At 37.3% G+C, this 21,800-nt stretch overlaps 1 protein-coding gene across 1 annotated transcript; it reads left to right on the top strand.

Annotated features, from left to right (window-relative positions):
- Window positions 1-5,077: 5,077 nt before the first annotated feature.
- On the top strand, window positions 5,078-20,581 carry HDAC2 (histone deacetylase 2). The gene is made up of 13 exons (XM_008935918.1): window positions 5,078-5,196; window positions 5,654-5,771; window positions 6,691-6,765; window positions 7,094-7,232; window positions 9,326-9,467; window positions 12,112-12,204; window positions 12,303-12,411; window positions 13,888-14,028; window positions 15,790-15,898; window positions 18,022-18,152; window positions 19,034-19,189; window positions 19,936-19,993; window positions 20,204-20,581. The coding sequence occupies exons 1-13, from the start codon at window positions 5,122-5,124 to the stop codon at window positions 20,232-20,234; spliced, it is 1,377 nt and encodes a 458-aa protein (XP_008934166.1). The 5' UTR covers window positions 5,078-5,121; the 3' UTR covers window positions 20,235-20,581.
- Window positions 20,582-21,800: the final 1,219 nt, after the last annotated feature.

The following is a 21,800-nucleotide window of genomic DNA, read 5'->3' as shown; positions in this document are numbered from 1 at the left end:
CAGCATGTGGCTCAGGTAGTTCAGTGGCCTCTATGAAAACAGTTACATGTTGTACGGTTGCCCATGGCAATGAGGACAGGACCCAGATGGTCTTTCCAACTCTGTGCTTCTGTTCAACAAAGTTCTAGAGAGTCACGCAGCAACTAAGAAGGTTACAGTTATTAAAGTGTATTTATTCTGTGCTGGTGCACTAGCAGCATTGTTTAGATTGCTGCTTATGGGTAAATTAATGTGGATGTTCAAAAGGCTCTAACTTCTTGAAACATTTGAGATCTGCATCAGAATGTGGCTGGTTCCACCCATAAAGATAAGACCAAACCTGTTCTAATAATTGGGCAGTATACTATATTCAGATGTTGTTTTAAGTACATTAGCACTTCTAGTTTAAGTTCATTTTATCTGCAGATGGAAGCTTTAGCTGAAGTGTTTCACAGAAATTCATCAGTGGTCTGCACAGCGATGGTGTCCAACCTCTGCACAGAGCTCAAAAGAGTGAGAACTTCCTAGTCTTGGTCTATTCACCTTTAAAAGCCAGAACAAAATCCTCAACCCTTCAGATGCTAGTGCAGTAATTTTAGGCCAGTTTGAATAGCTGTTTGTTGGACTGATCAGGCATTGATGATCTTTTACATTAATCTTTACGTGAGTTCACCCATTAGTATTGCAGAAGTCAATCCAAATGTAAGTACTGCTGTTAAGTTTTGGCTTCTTTTTTTCATGTGATTTCCATTGTAGCGGTTGGGTTTCTGCACTTAGTTTCTGAAATACCTCATGATTTCATGGTAACTATTTAAAGTAAGCAGACATGATCAATGTACGTGACAATTTGTCTATACTGAAATTACAAAGTGATGTAACTTAAACTACAAAATATCAAACATAAGTAAATGTCATAATTGGCCTCTTTGTTTAGGCTGTTAAGACTGTTTTGTAATGGGTTGATTTAAAGGTGTCATTTTACCGTGTATCTTAGTAAATAGACTTTTTGGGGGACATAACAGCTTTTGTTAATTGTACGTTTGTTACGTGTAAATGAAGTTTCTTTAGCATGTGTAGTCTCTTGTATTTTTCTATGCATTAGAATATTAACATCTGTAGACCTTGCTGACATTTCGGATAGTGCCTAAAACTTCTGTTCGTCAAAGGAGTCATGTCAGTTTATTTTTATTTGATAGCTCTTTTCGGAACTCAGGTGAGTAACTTGTATGAACTGAGAAGTAAGGTGATGGTGGTTTTTAATATGCTTGAACCAGAAGATGATAGCATATGTAACAACTTCAGTTGCAGGTAGGTCTTCTGGTCTGGTATCACATTTTGCATCATGTGGTGAACAGTGCAGGAGGGTAGAGTCTCTTTCTAGTTAAGCACTCAGCTTTTCAGAGGTTATATTGTTACTTCTCAAAGAGAGACATTTAACTTCTGTTTTTACTGGTGTAAAACAGTAAATTTCAGTCTTTGAAGCCTTGCTGTGAAAGATTAATAGACTTGGCAACTTTCTGCATGTACTACTTTCCGTTTTTCCACTCCACTTCCTCTTCCAGCTATGTTCTTTTCCTGCACACTCCCCATGTACATCCCCACCTGTGGGTGATATCAAATACGCTCATAACACTTCTGTATGTTTTTTACCTTTGTGTTGATAAGTTTAGGATCAAGTACTCGTACCATCTCCAGTGCTTGTTTTGTGCACTTGGCCGCACTGTGCCCGTTTCTCATATGCACATACTGTAGCCAGTTGGTCTGGCACTACAGGCAGAGCTCTTTACTCACATCAGCGAGGGTGGTGCCCCATCCCTGCACACACTAGCTCATGGTACACCTTGCTTTTCTCCCTGTAGAACTCTAGTAAGGCTGTGATATGTGAAGACACACACATTAGTGGATTCTTCATTTGTACAAGGAAGGGCACAAGAATCTTCTTCACAGAGTAAAGGAGGGAGGAGGTTTTTTGAAACCTTTGCCTTTACCACAGGATGATGTCTCTGAGATTGGTCCCCTTTGTGCTGTTGGCTAGATATGAAGGTGCTAATGAAGAAAGAGGAGCCTCTTGCATACATTTTCCTTCCCTACCCTGCCCAAGCACAGCATTCCCTTGAAACGTAATGGGCTTTTTTTCCATGTGTTTGACTGTTTTTTTTTATGAGGCTAATGCCAAACCCCTTTTTTTTCATTGGAGATACTAAGAACTGGAAGGTGTAAATGGTATTGCTTGTTGCTGAGGTGTATTATACTGATATTGTAACCGCTGACCTCTAATATGGAAAGATCAATATGATTCTGCCAGATACTCACCCACAGATCATCTTATTTGATTAAGTAAGCTCTCATTCAATTTATTAACTTGCCAATTCTTTTCAAAGTTCTCTTTTCTGGTAAAAAATGAAGTGAAAGTTAAAAGGTATGCTAACTTATTGATTGATTTTATTTTAAGTGCATACAGCAGTGTATAGTGTGTAGAATATGCTTAGTTTTGAATCTAATTGATAAATGCAATATATTGAAGGATATGTTGCACATCCATTTGAGCAACTTGTTAATTTTTTTTTATATAAGGGAAAGCAACATCTTACATTTTATATAAGATAGAAATTCTTACTTGTCTGCTTCCTTATCCATCAGCATTCTGAGTAAAATGCGTGATGACTATACAAGCTGAAGGAGATAAAATTGAAATTACCTGTCTTAAAAAAAAAAAAGCCATTTTTTAAGCCACAAATTCATTTGGAATGAAATTTCCTCAAAAGCACCATGTAATTGAAGGTCATTATTGTCTTAAAAATTTTAAAATTTTTAAACTCATACTAGCCTGAAGCTTTGTAAATCTGGAACTTAACAGTAACTTCACAGAGTAAAGTAGGACTAGTGTGGTAAATGGTTGGTTTCCATCTTCTAGTCTTCTGCTGACCACTTGCCCTATACAGAATGACATTATCATTAACGGGCAGACCAGCAGCCAAACTCCTCCCTCTGCTATGACATCACACACCTGATATCCAAAGTGCCAGACAACCAGAGGAAGGAACAAGTCACCCACCATGGTGGACGTGAAGAAGGGAGTGAGCCAGGTGAGGAGCCAAACCATGGGAGATGGCAACAGCCAGGCCATGAGCCCAGTTATCTAACAGGACTCAGAGGCAGCTTCATGTTCTGTCCCTGTCATCCTGGGAACTCCACTTGCCATGAAGAGTCAGGGAGCCCTTCCAATACCCAGAATCCTCACACAGCGCATCCACTGTGTAGGCAGACCTCCCAACACCAAGAGTCTGCTCCTACAGAGGTGGCTTCTTGCCCCACCTTCAAGTTAATATGGAAAGCAGGGGCACCTGGTGATGATCTCCTCATCAGTTCCCACCCAAGGCTGGCCAGACCCTGGGTGAAAAACAGTCAGGAGGGTCTTTCTTGCCTGGTTGTGGACATCATCCATATGCCAACCCTCATTCAGGGCTGGGGGTTTAAACCCCTGCACTTCATCTAGTAATTATTTTCAAAGACCCTGAATAAGTCTGTAAGGTTGTGTTTGTAAAAAGCTTGGCAATGTTTTTGCTGTTGGGAAGGAATGCGATTATATTCTCTGAGCACCTTTTACTCTTGACCTGCATGTGACCAAAACTGTAGCCTTACAGTGTCTGCAGGACGCTGAGTCTTAAAAGCTGAGAAGAAGTACTAGTCTTCCGCTTAGGTATTTCAGTTAGGAGTAGGTCCAAGTTCTTCAAAGTTCATAATGCTAAAACTTGATATTTCTGTTGTTTCGGGGTGGCAAAGAGCTAGCTGTTGAATGGTGTTTTTTCTAGATAACTCCATATTACGTTATATTAGGTTAGATATTGTTTTCCTAAATGTCATTACTCTCCTTGTTACTTTGAAAGCTGAAAGGCTGGATTTTAGAATGCTTTGAGAGTTAAAATCTTACTGTAACACGTGCTTTCTTGGTAGTTGGTGATGCTGTTTTTCCTTCTTCCTGGGCTGAAGCTCACGATGAAAAGGTGACACTAAAACTGTTTTGTATCAGTGCTTCTTCTTGCCTTTGACTAACAAATTTTGTAAAATAGTACGACATTGTGAAAATAGTGTTTCTTGCTTTCCCAGTAAACAAAGCAAAGCATGTTGGATGATGTGATAGAAAAGTAAAAATGTCAAGAAGGTAAAGTTCACTAATCCTACAAGGAAATACATTCAAAAAGAGAAGAGTCATGATGGCAGTTGTTAGGGAATTCTACAGCTGAAAGCCACAGACAACTGCACATGCCTTTTAGGCCTGTCTGCATTTCCAGGAACACATAAAATGTTGATTGTGTTTAAAACGGTTCATGTCTCAGGAACGTCATTGTTTGAGGTGCAGACGTGTATGTTCTAACACTACCTGAGCTGGGGAGAAAGCTTACTAGCCCATGATAGCAGCCATTCATTTCTTGGAAATGAGTGTCAAATTTGTTACCTTAATTGTGCATCCAGTTGCTCTCCAGTTTGACAGAGCCAGGCTAATACAGATTACATGTTTCAGACTAGCAACTGTGGATCTCTAGCAGCAGGTGGCTGGACAATGTGCATGTGTTTGTAGCAATGGATCTGAAGCTGACTCCTGGAATGTAACACCTAGGGTTAGTAGTTAAGGGCAGGCTGAGGGTGGTGTCTTAAAATCACCCTTTTCTTACTACAACATCTGTTGTGGTATAACGTGGCTATATCATCAGTAGTTTCTACTCTCCTATTAATTCCACTTCTCTCTCCCATTGCTTTATTCTTTGGTTCTGGCCCACTATTTTCTTCACTCTTGTGTGGAAGAATTGTTTTAAATTCATTTGCTTCCCCCACTACTGTGTACTTGTAGTAAAGGTGTTAGATTTTGCCTTCTTTTTGCCTTCTGCTTCTGACGAACAAGCTTTTATGGGCAGTTTGGTTTCCTTGTGGCCTTTTTTAAATAGACACTAGTCCCTTTCTAGGGTATGTCAGTTTGGTGTTTTGTTTTGGTTTTTTTTTTTTTTCATCATACCTGTTTGCTTATGTTTTAAGAATTATTCTTTTAAGCAGCAATGAAAAGTTGTTTTGTAATATGCATAGCTATTAATTTGTGTAATATTGACAGGTGATATTGGAAACTATTACTATGGACAAGGGCATCCAATGAAACCTCACAGGATCCGAATGACACACAACTTGCTGTTAAATTATGGCTTGTACAGAAAAATGGAAATTTATGTGAGTATAAACAATAGAATGTCCACTGAAGCATTTTAAGTTACTTTTAAAGGGCTTCAAGTGTTCTTACACAGATAAATGAAAAGAAGTGGAAGTGGAAAATACTTAAATAGTGTATTCAGAGCTCTCTTAGAAGTGAAGCAGCAGTATTATGACTGGCAAGGATTGTAGATGTTCATGTCGTGAAGAGGTGAGGTAGAGCCCCAGTAGAGAATTTTCACCGGTATTTTTATGACTGGGGAGGTGGGATGCTGGGGAGACAAGGGGGTAACTGCACAAAGAATTAGAGATAAAAGGGCAGAGTAGCCCTTGCTTTGTGCAGAACAGTCCTTCTGTCAGTTTAACTGCTCTCCCTTCAAAGTAGATTAGATTTCTTTAGAGTTAGCTGTTTTAGCACATTGTTAGTCAATTTTTGCAGAGCGTTCTGGTTATTCCTATAACTTGTTCTCATTCTCAGCGGCCCCACAAAGCCACTGCTGAGGAAATGACCAAGTACCATAGTGATGAATATATCAAGTTTCTCCGATCAATAAGGCCTGACAATATGTCTGAGTACAGCAAGCAAATGCAGAGATGTAAGTGTCAGCATTAAGCTAAATCTGAGTATGTGCTTTGATGGTTAGCGTTGTTTAAAAATTAAATATTCACCAATAAAGAGGTATAAACGTGGCTTAATGGTGTGGGTGGGTTAGAGAAATACTGTAACAAGAGTAACATTATCTACACTAATTTGGGGACTTCAGTATTAAATGCAGCCATCTTGGCAAAAACGTTCTTTAAATTTATGGAAGTTATGCCTCCCCTTTCACAGGGAGTATTCTAGATGTGAAGTAATACTTTCTGTGTGCCTGATGCAGAGATTAAACTTCAGTTGTGAGCTGTTTACAAAAGTGTCTTAAAATCTGTTCTAATGGAAAATCTTTCTGAAAAAGAATGGCTTTTAGAAAAGTAGAGAACAAAAAAATCAATATGTGAAAATATGTTTAAGTCAAGAAAAGGAGTTAGCCCTCTTGGAGGGAGATTGTAAAAATTGAACATTATTCACTGTTCACCCTTTCTGTTAATTTATTTCTTTAATTACAGGAATAGGCTCAAAGTACCGTTAGGAAAGAAGTTGGACAGCTATTACTTCAATTTAAAAGGCAGTATTGTAACCTCTTTATGATGCCTTATTCTCATGATTTTTACAAGTAATTGTGCATTTCTTAACTTCTCCAGTAATCTAAAAATTATCTAACTTATTATTAACATGGAGATGAAGCTTCCCATGGAAACTAAAAAGGAAATAAATAAAAAAAAAAAAATAGTTCGGAGTCATCTTCGATTATACAGACTTTACATTTTTTCAGTGTTTCAAATTTAGCCTGACAAAAAATGAGGTGGGGGTGGGTGAGGAGTAGTTAAAATGTTGAATGAACTGTGTGTTATGTTATCCATGTGTACGGCAATGCTGTTGGCATGATGTTCTTGAAAAGTAATGCATTTCTTACACAGTTAATGTTGGAGAAGATTGTCCTGTATTTGATGGCCTGTTCGAGTTTTGCCAGCTGTCAACTGGAGGCTCTGTTGGTAAGTACAGGTTATTTGCCAGCTACTTTATAGCTTTATTACATTTATGTTGGCAACTTCTTCAAACTTTGATAGTATATTTTAACGCTGAAGCAAATATAAGTTGTTTGGTTTTATTTTATGATGAAATAGTAATTGTGTATAAGTTGCATTTGTCATACAGTATATGACAAATACGTCACATGTCCGGTATCTCATTATTGTGAGGAGGTCAGGTGTAGGGTCAGTTTACTTGAAAAATAAGATAACTGTTTCAAGTAACAGATTTAAAAGGCCTTCAGAAGGTTCTGATTGCTTTTCCTTTTACTTTTGTGTTATCTGTTTGCAGCTGGGGCAGTAAAATTGAACAGACAACAAACAGACATGGCTGTTAATTGGGCTGGAGGACTTCACCATGCCAAGAAATCGGAGGCGTCTGGTTTCTGTTATGTCAATGATATCGTGCTTGCCATCCTCGAGTTACTGAAGTAAGTTTACAAGTGGAACAAGATAAAATTATAGGAAGTGTCAAATTGAATTATTTAAATGCTTGAAGATACGGATTGTAATGAATATTTCAGGTGTGTTTTCACAGCCCATGTTGACCTTGTGTAGTTTTAATTAAGAAAACTCCCAAGCTCTGCCCAGTTTAGCTTCAGCAAGAAGTTTAAAATACAGGCAAGGTGAAAAGATAACTAATAGGAGATAGGTTTAGAACAGATATTGAGAGGTACTTTACGTAGAAGATAGTGAACATCTGGAACTAGTTGCTATGGGAGGCTGAAGAAAGCAAACGGCAACAACAGATTCAAAAAAAGAGATTAGTCATAAACGTGGACAAGAGGTCTGTAAATGGATATTAAAGATGGAAGCAATGATGCACCTTGTAGAACACCATATGCTGTAATTACGGATGGTGGGGAAGTGCTAGAGAGGCTGACTTCAGAAAATGGACAGGCTTACCTACTTCCTGTAAGTGTTAATCTCCTGTTGCTATGCCTGGGGACAGAATAGTGGACTGGATGGATCACTGCCCTGACCCCTTTGGGCAGTCATTATGCTCACAATCATACATGCATTTGGTTTCTCAATAGGCCTGCTTGTTTCCTATCATTTGAGTTGTTACTAAACCAAAGACGAATATTCAGGAAAGATGGTACACTGAGCTTCCTTGGATTGTTACATGAATTACTGTGGCTGTTATGAATAAATAATGAAATAACAGCTGTGCTGCTGTGACTGCAAAATAAAAAATGAGAGGAGTAATGAAAAAGTGATTATATAATTAACTTCAAGCAGTAATGCTTCACTAAAATTTCAAATCCTGAATGTTACTTTGTACTGCTTCAAGGGACTGTATCCCTTCTAATAACATAAATCTCATTTAAAAAAAAATAAAATCTAGGTATTTGATTCCTGTGAATGGAGCAGCTGAGTCTGGTGGTTAGGGATGGGGGAAGCAGCTGCAACCTGAAAGTGTTTTGTTTTAAAGATGGAAAAAATTTCAAAAGACACTAATAGATAGTTAATAATAACATATTAAGACATAAATTTTAATGTACAGCAAGTACTGAGGATCTCTCTCTGCAGTCTAAGAAAAGCAGTATGATTTTCTGTGATCCAGTCTTGAATTTTTTTTTTTTTTTTAGCTTAATGTGCATGTGAAGGAAGGAAACTTTCAAGTGGTTATGGGTTATGTAACCATAGGAAACTTTCTTATTCAATGTCTTGGTAAGCAAAAAATTGTAGCCCACCTGAAATTATGGCTGCTCAGACTCACGTTCTGTGACACTATGCAAAGCATGAAAATGCATCTTCTGCTGTTGATAGACTTCTTTCCTGAGCAACACAGAATTTAGGGGACACTTACTCTTGTTTCCAATGCTCTCAGGTGTCAAACAACTGGTTTCTTTATCCATCTCAAACTCATCTGAAACTTGAAGTATTTAAGGAAATACTAAGCAGTAGTGTAATAATTTCTTCCTAATAGTAGGTGTGATACATGTGGAAATAAGAATGTGCTGATCTTTACAAGTTGCAGAGGTTGATATAAAAGAGTTGGTGGAAAATAAGTATTTTAAGTTACTTTTTGTGGGCTTATGGAACATGGGTTATTCCCTCTCCTGGCATGATGCTGTTTGAAGTGTGAATTTGGGGATGTTTTAGTGCAGATTGTGTTGGTGATTATTGAGAAGGAAAAAAGAAATACCCTGTGAACGGGGTGTATTCAGCAGATGTGAACAACAGAAAGTGGTGGGAACAGGAACACAGGGTACAGCTTATACAGAGTGAGACAACTTGTGGTAAACCATAAGTACATTACATATTTAAATTATGTATTTTGATGAAGATAAACTTACTTTCATTTTTATCCAAGCTGTACTGAGAATTCTAAAAGCATATGGTCACTTCAAACTAAATCATCAAAATGATCATAATCTCAAATTTTAGTGCTTGGTGTTTTGTTTGTGTGTGTGTTTTGTTTTGTTTTTTGTTTTGATGAGGTTTTCCCTTCTTAAGCATCAGTATATTATGTGTATAACAGCTAATGATGGTTTCTCATAAATTTCTTTCTTTCTAGGTATCACCAAAGAGTGCTGTATATTGACATTGATATCCATCATGGTGATGGTGTTGAAGAAGCATTTTATACCACAGATCGTGTCATGACAGTATCATTCCATAAGTACGGTGAATATTTTCCAGGCACAGGGGACCTTAGGGTAAGGTTGAATATGAAATTTCATTAGGGGATAAATTGCTTTGTAATCTCTTCCTTGTAGATGCTGTTCCAGTACTAGGTTACAATAACTGTGCACAGTAATAATATACAGCAGGAGGTTTTCAGATGATATGTTAGAGTGATAGATTTATTGAAAAACCATAGGAAGAAAACCAAAACGGGATAGTGGGAAAGTAAATTGTTCACTTCTACATGAAATCAAGACCTTCACTTCTGGAAACTGAAATTTTAGTTCAAACATACAGTTAGTTTAGTTTTTGGAAATGTCTCTAGGAAGACAGTATGGCACATTCATAATGGTTATCTCTACACTGCAGTTCTGCACATACAGTGAAAAGGAGCTGCTTGGGGATCACAGGGCTTCAAAACATTTCCAAAATCTTAGAATAACTTCATGCCAGAGCTTTACTAGTTACAGAGTTTCAGCTGAAGTTTGTAACCACTGTGTTCTATTTGCCTATTAATACAGTTGGCTTGTTTTTGGAATATTTCTACTGTCACAAAGTGGGTTTTGAGTTCTTGTGATGCTTCACTGCTGAAGCTTTTTAGCATGCCCCACAGATCACTGTGCTAAGCCTTACAGCTAGCTTGAGGAAGGGAGAATTTGCCTATGAAGTAATGTCATTTAAACTGTTGTAGAATCTCTGGCAAAGTTGTGAATGGAAACCAGTTTTCCTGGCCCTTCATATTAGTTTTAACTAAGTCATTCCTCATGTTAGGCTCTTGTCTGTTAGAACAGGCAACTGTTTCACTTCACAACTTGAAAGAGTATTTCAGGTATTAAGATTAATATGTTCCTATCTTCAGACTCTTACATTAAAACTCTTCACTAGAGGTGCTCCCAGGATAAATCACTTCTCAGGTATTAGCAACTTTGTACGTTAGTTTGTACATACAGTTAGGTGTGTGTTTTTTTTTCAATTGTTAACACTTCTGAAAAGTTGACCTACAAAAATGCTGGTTTGGGAAATAATTTACTGTATTCCTACTACCTTTAAATTCATTTGAGAGATGTAGATATTTGTGTTTCTACTAATATTCCTGAAATATGTGCTCCCCAGTGCGCTGATGATACCCAGAGGACACAGGAGTAAATGGAAGTTATGCTTTAAATCAGCGGGGTGCTAAGTGTTCATTTTGGCGTAGTTGTCGGAGCTGAATGTTATTATGCTTGTTAGATACTGTTAAACTGAGCTCTAGATTTGTATGGGTAGAAATCAAATTAGTTACTTTTTATCCATTTGGTTTAACTTAACTGTCCACAAGGTGGTAGTGGTGCTGCAGACAAAAAGCAGCTCAACCCAGGATGTTTATCGTGACAAGCTGTTGTTGCTGAATTCGGCCAGAAGGTTTTTTTGAAGGGTCAGATATCTTGGCTTTTTAGAAACAACACTTCCCGTTGACAGAGAAGTTTATGGACTCTTCACCTCACCACACCCATGACAAAGAATTTAGAGATAACACAACTGAAATAAATAGAAGAATATTGTGTGTTATTGGGATTTTGTTTAGCGCAGTGTTGGTGATAAACAGTACCTCAGGGATGGTAAATTTTATTCTGTTCTGCTAGCTAGTATTTTGAAAGGAGCATTGTCTGCATGCAGACTTCAGCAGGCTTTATTGTAATTATTTCATCCGCACAGGAAAAAAAAAAAAATCAGCTTTTTCCTATCTCCAGAACTTGCAAAGCTAATTGATCTAGAGAGAGAACTAATTCTCTGAAAAGTCAGTGTTCCTTCCAGAGGCCAGTATTGTGCTGCTTGCTTCTGCTTAACTTAGTCTGCTGTTACTGGTTGTTTGCATCTTCAACAGACAAATCTTATCTCTTTTTTTTTTTTTTTTGTCATTTGGTTCCATTCAGGCCTCTTTCTGTAATTCTTTAGTTAGTTGGTCTTGTTTGCTCATCAGATTATGCTTATATGATGCAGGAGCCAATCATGCATCAGCTGGTGATTTTGTGATTGCAGCTTTGTCAGTGCAGCTGAATCTTGTGGAGGTTGTCTGTTTCAGCTGCATTCATCCTCTTTCTACTGAAGGTATTCTACAGTCTGAACTTCAGCATCCTTAAGAAGTTTTTTTTGACTTTCTGCACATCTTGGATGATGGCACTAATCTTGTCGTATATATATGTAGAGAGGTCAGTTGAGACCGTAGTGCTATGTGGAGGCCCTTATTCTGTGATGAAATTTGATCCATTAACAAATGGGCAGCTACCAGAATGCTGTATTGTTTCTTTAGTGTTTGTAACCAGTGTAGGTATTGGTTACAAAAAACCATCAGGTGACTAGCTCAGGCTGGAAAGCAACTACCTACAATTTGAAATTGTGTGAACATTTGCTTTGCTCTGTTGTAGAATGAGATTGATTCAATGATTTTTTTCTTTTAACTTTTTTTTTCGAATCTGGGAAGCAGAGCAAAGCACCATCACCTCAGAAAAATCAGCATCTGAAGCCTAAGTGATTCACTTATCCTATGGGAAAATGGGCCTCGGATAAGGTGCTTTGCCTCTTTTCCCTCACATGAATAATGGTAGAAAGTAGCTCAGCAGACTTGTGTAGACTTTACCATGATATCATCATGTGCTGCTGTATTTGCAGTAAAGCATTTGTCATCTTTGCATCTAGGACATTGGTGCTGGAAAAGGCAAATACTATGCGGTCAACTTTCCAATGAGGGATGGTATAGATGATGAGTCATATGGACAGATATTCAAACCAGTGAGTACATTGATTTTTAAGTTCACTGGAAAGATACTAGTTTTGTTTTGTGGACTTATTTTTTTGTAATGTGCCTTGATGGTTTATGTTGATTACAGATTATATCCAAAGTAATGGAGATGTACCAGCCAAGTGCTGTGGTATTACAGTGTGGAGCAGATTCACTGTCTGGTGACAGACTGGGATGCTTTAATCTTACTGTTAAAGGTAGGCAGAAAAGTGTTTGCTTGTTATCTGTAACTTTTTATTTAATAGAAACTTCTACCCTTCTTACTGTTTTCAAGACACTTGCATGATGAGGACTGGAGTTGCGAACATTTTGTTCATTACTATGATTAATCACCTCTTTCTTTGCTATACAGGGATGGCCAAAAGAAACCCAGAAGTTGGCTCTTTCTTTCTGTCCATCTAAAAAAGTTAAGAAGCTTGGTTTTCCATGTTCTTCCTAACCACTCAAGTGATTCCCTTTCTTTTGTGCACAGGCTTTCTGTAGCTTTAAAGCAGTGTTCTGGAATGACAGGACGACAAGAGTTGTCCTACTGCAACACTTGCTATGATGGGCAGATAACAAAACTAGCTGTTAACTTAGTAGAGGGAACTACAGATAATAAACATCATATGCCTTGTTGGGTGTAAAATAGGTATTTCTGAAACAAGAATACTCACTGTGTTGTTAAAGTCATAGTAGTGTTTGTTATGCTGAGCCTCATGTTAACATTCATTTTTTAATTAACTTTTATAGAATTAATTTGTTTTAGTACTACTTATATTTCTACCTAAAAGCCTGATTCTCAAAATTGGGATGAGATGTTAATTTAGCAAATGACATAAATATTTCTATTATTATTAATTTTTAGTTATTTGGTTTTATTATTTATTATACTATTATTTAAGCAATACAACATTAAATGTATGCTGAACTTCTGCTAAGCCTTGAGTCCAGCTTCTTTGAGTCATTAATTTTCTGCATTTTCTTGGTTTTGTTTTTTCTTAATGAGGCAATTGGAGTTCTGTGGGTATCGAAATGCAGTATAGTATCTGTTGGGTCTGCAGTGTTTCAGGGTTCTTTTCTTGATTTGCACCAGGTGGCAAAGCTACTTCAGTTGCCCATACAGCTCAGATTTTTTTTCCATCTTACATATCTTGGAAACCAAGAGAGCTGCTGCCTCCTACAGATGCCTTTCAGTATGCTGTATCTCCCTGGAGTGTGTACTGTCTTGGCACCAGTTCACTCTGTAAGCAAGACTTAGCAACCTTGATACAGGTTCAGATTTAGAAGTAGAAAGGACCAAGTACTGATTTTCTGTTTTCCCTTCTTTCCCTGTTGCTTTTGACCCAGCAATTGTCCCTAGATTTGTCACTATGTATTGAGACCAGTTATGAAAAGAGAAAATGCTAAACATGCAAAGAGCACTTCAGAACATCAGCAATAGACCATCACACAAAGTCTCTGAGGACTGGGGTGGATAATGTTCTGTGTATTTTGTACATTTTTTTTAATCTGTAGATCTGGTCACACTGTGAGGTTGTGCTTAGCTCTAGGGGGAGACAGTTCTGTTTTACTGGAATCGACTCAGTTCTTGCTTAAGTGCAACTGCATATGTCTGCTTAAATAGTTCATTGTATATTTTTCTGTTTCATAGATATTTTGCATATATTGTCAACTCTTTTTGTGTTTGATAGGTCATGCCAAATGTGTGGAAGTTGTAAAGACTTTTAACTTGCCATTGCTGATGTTAGGAGGAGGAGGATACACGATTCGTAATGTTGCTCGATGCTGGACGTATGAAACTGCTGTTGCCTTAGATTGTGAAATTCCTAATGGTAAATATTAATACCCAAATTAATATTTTATTAAGAAATAATCATGAAAGGATTTAAGTGAACAGATAGCAAATATTACTATAGCTAACTGTAATGCATCTGTTTTGAATAAGCTATGTAGAAAGGTGGTGTTGGGATTTGACCAACTAGTTTTCAGTACCTTATGCATTAAATAACCACTTGGGCTAGCAAAAGTTTTAAAAGGTCTTTTTCTGAAAACATGTAAAACTTAATGGAACTTTACTTGTAATTATTTTTAATGAGTGTCATCAGTATGATAGAATATATACTGCATTTTGATTGTAGCAGCATAGACCTGTGTAAGTTGAGCACTATAGACATGGTATTTGTAAGAAATTGAGTGTGCAAGTGTCCATTTTACAAAATAAAGCATAACTGTTTCTTCATTATATCTACGATTCGAAAGTAACTGTGAAAGTATATTGACTTCTGCCCTTCTGTTTGACTCAATTTTGGCTATACAAACTATCTTGAAAATAAGCTATAGTAACTTCTTTCAAATAGTTCAATAATGAAGTCATTTCTCTGAGGAAGATCTGCAAAGACCCTACACTTTTGGCCAAACATGCTTCTGGACATGTTTTTGGCATGCCCTTTTATAAAAATTGGTATTTGGACTGGTTTGTTGTCTAAGTCACTAGCAGTTTCCATGCTGGGCTGCAGCTTTTGTTGATAACATTTCACCATTCCTTTATCTCTTTTTGGATTCATAATGGTTCCATTTGACTTAAGTGGAATGCTGCTGTCAGTGAAAAAAGAGTATTTGGGCAGATGCATATTTTCTGTCTTGCATGTCAATATGTATTCTTTGTCAGACAAAGCTTCTGAAGAGACAGTATTCTTATCTTGGAACTTTTTTTCCCATTAGCATGTCCCATTCAATGGTTATATATGAAGCTTTTTGTTGTTTTGGTTTTTTTTTTAATATTCCTCTCAACTTTGTGGGTCCCTGTCATCTTTAATCTCTTCTGAGAAGCAGCAGTAAATTTCTAAATGTTGTAATAGCAATTTAATCTTCCTGTCTCCCTTCTATCCACCGAAAAAGATTGCTTATCCTATAATAATCATAAATGAAGAAACAAGACAAAGGGTTCAAGTAGAAGTCGATTTCAGTGTCCTCTATTTCTTATATTATCTGGGAAGATACAGTCATATTCAATATAAAATTCTGCTATTTTCCTTGATAGGAAGTCTTCATTTACTTCATTTTGGTGATCAGATGTTTGGGTCAGGGGACCATTATCTGAAAGTACAAAGGGGGGGGGAAGTCACTGGCCTTCTCTGCAGTGCTTACCATGAGTTTTGAACTAGCTGTGATCTTCAGCCTAGTAATGTGTAATATGTCTTCCTGAAGGAATATTTTGAATGGCTCACTTACACCTTTCCAACTGGACTAACTTTGCAAACAGCTGTAAGAAATCATCAGTTGATCTTCTCTCTTCTATAGAAGTAGCATTTTTAATTGTTTTTTTCAGATTTGTTACTTATGCTGTTCCAGAGTACATTCTAATGTGATTAACAGTAGAAATTACTCTTGCTCTTTGTATTTTGCCAACAAATTTAAGTTAATCTGTTGAACAATTTAGAGGAGCACTGAACAGTTTGTGCAGTACTTAAGTATTGTTTTCCTGAATACTTCAGGCTTGATAGTTCTCTAACTGAAATCTTGTCAAAATCACTGCTGTATTTAAAATGTCTAAAATCTTCCTTGTATCACAGAGTTGTCTTTTTGTTTTATAGAGTTGCCATACAACGATTACTTTGAGTATTTTGGACCAGACTTTAAACTTCATATTAGTCCTTCAAATATGACTAATCAGAATACACCAGAATATATGGAGAAGATCAAGTAAGTAGTGATTACCTTATCTGTCAAGTAGGTCATGTGGATCACATTTTTCCAGAGGTTTAATTGTTAGGCAGTTTGGAAAACTGTATGCCTCTCTCCATTACATGCTGAAAGTAAGTAATGAATACATTTGATGTATTTTTCATTTCTGTCAGAAGAGGGACTCTTCCAAAGTCTCTTCCTATAGCAGTACGTGTGCTTATGAAGTCCTATAACTATAAAATTTAAATTCAAGAGCCAGCCTGGTTTTTCACTTTTCCCAGCAACTAAAGATATGACTGTTTTGCTTGGCTTCCTATTCTAATTTTATAGAAAGTTTATCCCACCACAAAAGAAGCTGGTATGCTGTGATGATTGGGATTTCTACTTCTCAGCTCCATACCCAAACATGAATCAAAATTGTCAGTCTTTGAGGCTGTCAGCTGTAAAAATAAAAAAGTCACATGTGAGCTCGGACATCCAAAGCTGTGGAAAGATAGTGATACGTGTGCAGGCAATTAAGTGGCTGTGGCCTGACAAATCCATAAGGTTTGAGAAGTGCTCATTGTCAAGCTCTGGTGGGGATGTGTTTTTTAGCTTGTGCCACTTTTGATACTTAGCTTATTCCTCCTCACATCCTGAAGTTTTGATTGCAAACAATTATTTTCCTTGAGGGATGGAGTAATGCATAAATACTATCAATTCTGCTATCAACTGATAAGAAGCAATTGGCTACCCTGGAGTACTTTTTCCTGCTGTGGCTTGTCACTGCTCTGGGTTTAAAAGAGTAAGCCCTGACCCCTGCCCTGAGTTTAACAGGCTGTTAACGGTGCACAGGAATTCTTTTGGTTACTAAAAATAGCTGAATAAAGATGTGAAAACAGCTGTGTAAGTTTGCCACTCCTGCTATAAACTGAAAGTGTCAAACTGCAAAATTCACCCAAGCAGTTAGAACACTAATTTTTGAAGTAGTTGATGGGCAGATGGCAACTGGTGTTCATAAAACAAATGTGTAAATCACAATCAGATGTGAAGGGGTTTTGCTTTCTGATAATGTGCAAGGGGGAAAAAACTCCCATCTATCTTTCATTGAAGAAATTCTGCAAAACTTTTCCATAGAAATGTAGTGCTCCAGCTAGTGATCGGCCAAGCTGATTGCTGTGTATTCTGTATTGTTGAGCTTTTGTGGTGCAAGTAGGCTGCAAAACTTGCTTGCTCTTTAACGCATCCCTGGGCACAGATTGTGTGTTTTCCACTGACAGCTACAATCTCGCATCTCCTTACTTGCACAATGACCCAGCGCTGGAGAGAGTCCTCGTTCAGTTAGGTCTCTGGGAAAGCAAACAACTAACTTTAGGGGGCTTCCTGGATTGGCAAAAATGCTGTGCCAGGTCATGTAATTTGTACAGAGGTAAAGACACTAAGGATTCAAAAAACCACACCAGTTGCCTTTTAGCTCTTCAAATTGTGCAGGAGGATACAAAGAGTTGTTACAAATGCTGATATTTGACACTCACCAAACATTTCTGTCTACTTGGACTTCTTTGAAATGATTGTTTTGAGCCCAAAGGGAAGCCCAGTGTTCTTCCTGTTCCTCCATATGGTGCTTTGGAGGGGTCACATCAGGTTGCTTAGTCAGGAAAGGGCTGTTATCTCTTCTCTCAAACAACCAATACAGAATCTCATCCAGATGGATAAATTTTGACCCTAACACCATTGCTGCACACACTTGAAAAGTGTTAATATTTTAAACAATTTTGACTTTCTAGAAAGAAACTAGAGGATAGCTTATTACCCAACTTGATGCTCTAGATTGTTATAAACAGAGTAATACTGTCACTTGGTTCAGCCCAAGTGAGCACTAGCTGTGCTCACCCTGTGGGGAATTGAAGTTGATTAAGTGTTTAAAAAGTTAAAAGAAAATTGCGTTCAAGCACACTGGCTACTAATGATCTGTAAGGGGTGGAAAACTTTCTGAACTTGACATGCCTGCCTTTTTTTTTTTTTTTTTTTTTTTTTAATTGAAACGGTGACTCTAAAGCATAGCGGGTAACCTTTGAATGCAGAGTTTTCAGAATGTGATAGGAAATCCCAGGAGATGCTGTTTCTGTGCAGTAATAGGTTCCCTTGTCTGTCACTTGCAGGCAGCGCTTGTTTGAAAACCTGCGCATGCTGCCTCACGCGCCTGGTGTGCAGATGCAGGCCATCCCTGAAGATGCTGTGCATGAAGACAGTGGAGATGAGGATGGAGAAGATCCAGACAAACGCATCTCTAGTAAGAAATATCTTTTCAGGATAGAACATGTCCAGATAAAGTCTTTTTAGATTTCATTGTTCAGAACCCTCGCCCTAGTAGTGCAGTGTTAGAAGGCTGGCAGTTCTGTTTCCAGAGTAAAATGTTTTGCCACTGGTCTGCCAGCTTTGCTGTTCGTAAGGTGGCATCTGCGCACGAATCTGAACCTGTTAAAGGAGTCTAAAGAAGTGCAGAAAGAACATGGGGTTCTCCATCTCATGAAACAGTCTGGCTGTTTCAAATTTAAAACAGATACTCGAGAAGTCTCGGATGAATTTGAGCTAAAGGAATACGGGACTTAATTTCTGTCGTTTGCTATTCAGAAAAAAAAGCAATATTCTTCCTTGATGTAAAGTGAGATACTGTAGGGTTTTTTTAAAAATTTGTTGTTGTTATTGTGCAAGGGATGTTTTTGTTACTTGCAACATTACCCTTCACTTTATTTCTGTTCACCTTTATATGGACAATGAGTTGTTCTTCAGCTACAGCTAAGTTTCCTGCTACATTTAATCTTTTTTGATGGAATAATTTTACAGACTCTTATTGGTGCACTGTCCATCTTCTGAACTGTTGAAACGGTATTGTTTTCTCCTGTGATTTACTTATGAGTATTTGAAATTCATTTGATACATGTGAAAATATTCCTGCCCTTCCTCTGTGTCTGTGAAGCTATTTTTGGAAGTCATTGTGAGAGACCCAGAGTGTCTTGAAAGATAGTATTTTTATACTTAATTTAGTTCATCAGCATTAAATTATTATGGCATAGTATTACTCATTCTTGGTCTGATAGTTTTTTTTTTTTTTTATTAGGCCTATTGTAGTTGGACTTTATGCTCAATTAATTTCATAACTCTGAATCCTAGTTCGAGCATCTGATAAGCGCATTGCCTGCGATGAAGAATTTTCAGATTCTGAAGACGAAGGGGAAGGTGGACGGCGAAATGTTGCAGACCATAAGAAGGGAGCAAAGAAAGCCAGGATAGAGGAAGACAAAAAAGAAACGGAGGACAAAAAAGCAGGTAGGACTCTTGTGTGATTTCATCCTGTGTTTTAGATCTGCAAATGTCAGTTCTGCCAGGAGAATGTTGCGCTTTCTGTTAAGAGTTAATTAGTTGTTGAGATGATGATTTCTTTTTTCCATCATATTTAAAGCTTCTAATTTAAACTGATCAGTTTCAAGATACAGCTAGTCACAGTAGAATAATACTTTCAGCCAAGGGTTATTGTTGCTTCCCCACAAACTTGAAATATTAGAGCCTGGGATTTGTATAGCTTAATGAAAGTAGAGATAAAAAGGGTTCTTGTATTAAATATGTTGGACAAAGAGTTCGTTCCTGTTTGCTTTTGTGTGGTCGAGCCAACTAATTTTCACTGAAACAGAAGCTGGATAAGGTTCTGGGGATAGTGTAATTCCAAGAACACTTGACTTTTCCAAGAACAGGCTACCATCTCAGTGCTGCCAGACTAGCACAAGGAGGTGGGGGAAATCTGTGTCTCAGTGCTGCATTATTATGGCCAGTCAAGAAGGGACTTTGCCCTTGACATATTTTGGATCATTTGGCATTGTGCTCAGGTCACTCCTTTAGATGGATGCATTTAACACTGTATGTTAGTATGTTAACCAGTGACTTCTCTTAAAAGGTAGGTACCCCTGGCTAGGAGCATATACAAGAAAAAGCCCAAACTTGGTCATGCCTTTTTTTTTTAATATATTTTAAAGTTTTCTTGTATCTTGTGGCATATTTAAAATCTTGTTATTTTTCAGATGTTAAGGAGGATGATAAATCCAAGGACAGCAGTGGTGAAAAGACAGATGCCAAAGGGTAAACACTAATTAATAATGAATGTCAACTTTTTGAAGAGCATTGATTAAATCGATGCTTTATAATATTCTAAAATCAGTAGAGATCACTTTGAATTCCTTGTCATAGTAGATATCTTCCACTCATGACAGTGGTCATTAAAATTACATTTCTAAAACAGTTGTTTCATTTTTTCAATTAACTTAACAGTTTCTTTTTGCCTTTGTACAGAGCAAAATCAGAACAGCTCAGCAATCCTTGAACAAAAGATAGCCTCTCATCAGTTGCAGAACATAATAGTAGATTTGGAGAATACCTAAAAGAAGAAAAGTTTTCGTATTGAGAGACTGCTGATTTCATTTTGTACTATTTGGCATGGACCGTATTTATTTTCAAACGGCTTTGTTCTGGTTTTTGGCAAGTTGTATTGTGAGTTTTCTAATTATGAGGCAGAAATTCCTTTCTTCACCATGCTTTATGTAATAGTATTTAAAAATGGATGTGAGTTATTATGTTAAATGTCTAAACTGATCTATTAAAATAATTTGCCTTTCCTGAGCTGATTTTACCTTTTTTGTAATTTTATCTTTATTAAAAAAAAAAAAAAATTGTACTTGATTGTCCTTTGTCTATCATTGAACTTCGAAGAGCAAAAACTCCATATAAATTAAGCAGACTTTTCTATGAGTAGCTAGGGGATTTAAATGGGCAGCTGGTGAACACAAGCTGAACGTGTTGCTTTTATCAACTCCACACATTTCAGTGTCTTCTGCATCGGGTGCAAGCAAATGTAGGGGAATAGGAGTCCGTGAGATTTGAACATGCTAGATAAATGGTGAAGAGGTGTTGGAATAAGGTGGTTGAATGAAACTGTGTTTTAATGTAGAGGTTTAAAATTCTGCGGTCACATGCTGTCCAAGAACCTTTCCCACCACCAGAATCCACCCAAAAGATGGATTCATCTGCTGTTCATTCAAAGCTTGCAAGATGGGAAGCAAAAGTTTGGATTTAACTTATAAGCCATTCTGATTTTTTTTTTTTTTTTTTTTTATAACTCTGAGCAGCATAAAACTGTGTGCCTCTTAAAAAGAAGAGGGTTTTACTGGCTGCCTTCTTTGATTGATCAGTTAGTTCTGGTGCCTGAGTTGAGATCTGAATGCACACAGTCCTTTTTTTTTTTTTTTTTTTTTACTTTATCGGTCTACCACAGTTGTCTTACAGGTTGACTCTTTATGAAATGCGCAAGCTTTGATATCAAGATTTCAGAGCAGTGGGCACAAAAGTTTGCAGAGTGGCATTGCTACCCACTCATTTTTTTCTGTTAAAAAAAATTAATCATGTGACTTGACTTTTTTTAACCTATTCTCCCTCCTTTCCATATAACTCCAAGATTGTGATCTATGACTTAATTGGTTCATTCGTGTTAAAATACCAATGCACTACTTTGAATTATTTGTGCATTTGTTCTGCCCAAACACTGATGGTCTTTCTAAAGGTATGTGTTCCGTTGGCTAAGGTGACCTTTTTTCCCCAGTGAGTATAACTTCCACTAAAACTATGACTGCTTGAATATGTAGGAGGGGAAAAGTTTTCTTAATGCCTTTTTACTGTATTGTTTGGCACTTTTTTTTAAATTTTACTTAATCTGAACATAATCTTTAGCATTTCATCTTGGAATCTTCTTGAGTAAACTTAAGAGTTAGGTTCTTAAACATGCAGGGAGAGACAGGTTTTTCAACACCCACTAGTACTAGTGCTGTGTTACTCCTTCCAGGAAAGTACCTGCAAGACTCCCATTAGGGTTTGTCTGGCTATTGAAAAACAAAAT

Source organism: Merops nubicus, unplaced genomic scaffold (genome assembly GCF_000691845.1).
Source record: "Merops nubicus isolate BGI_N331 unplaced genomic scaffold, ASM69184v1 scaffold37172, whole genome shotgun sequence".
Classification (NCBI taxonomy): domain Eukaryota; kingdom Metazoa; phylum Chordata; class Aves; order Coraciiformes; family Meropidae; genus Merops; species Merops nubicus.
The sequence above is the reverse complement of the archived record's forward strand: the minus strand, read 5'-3'. Positions and strand labels throughout refer to the sequence as shown.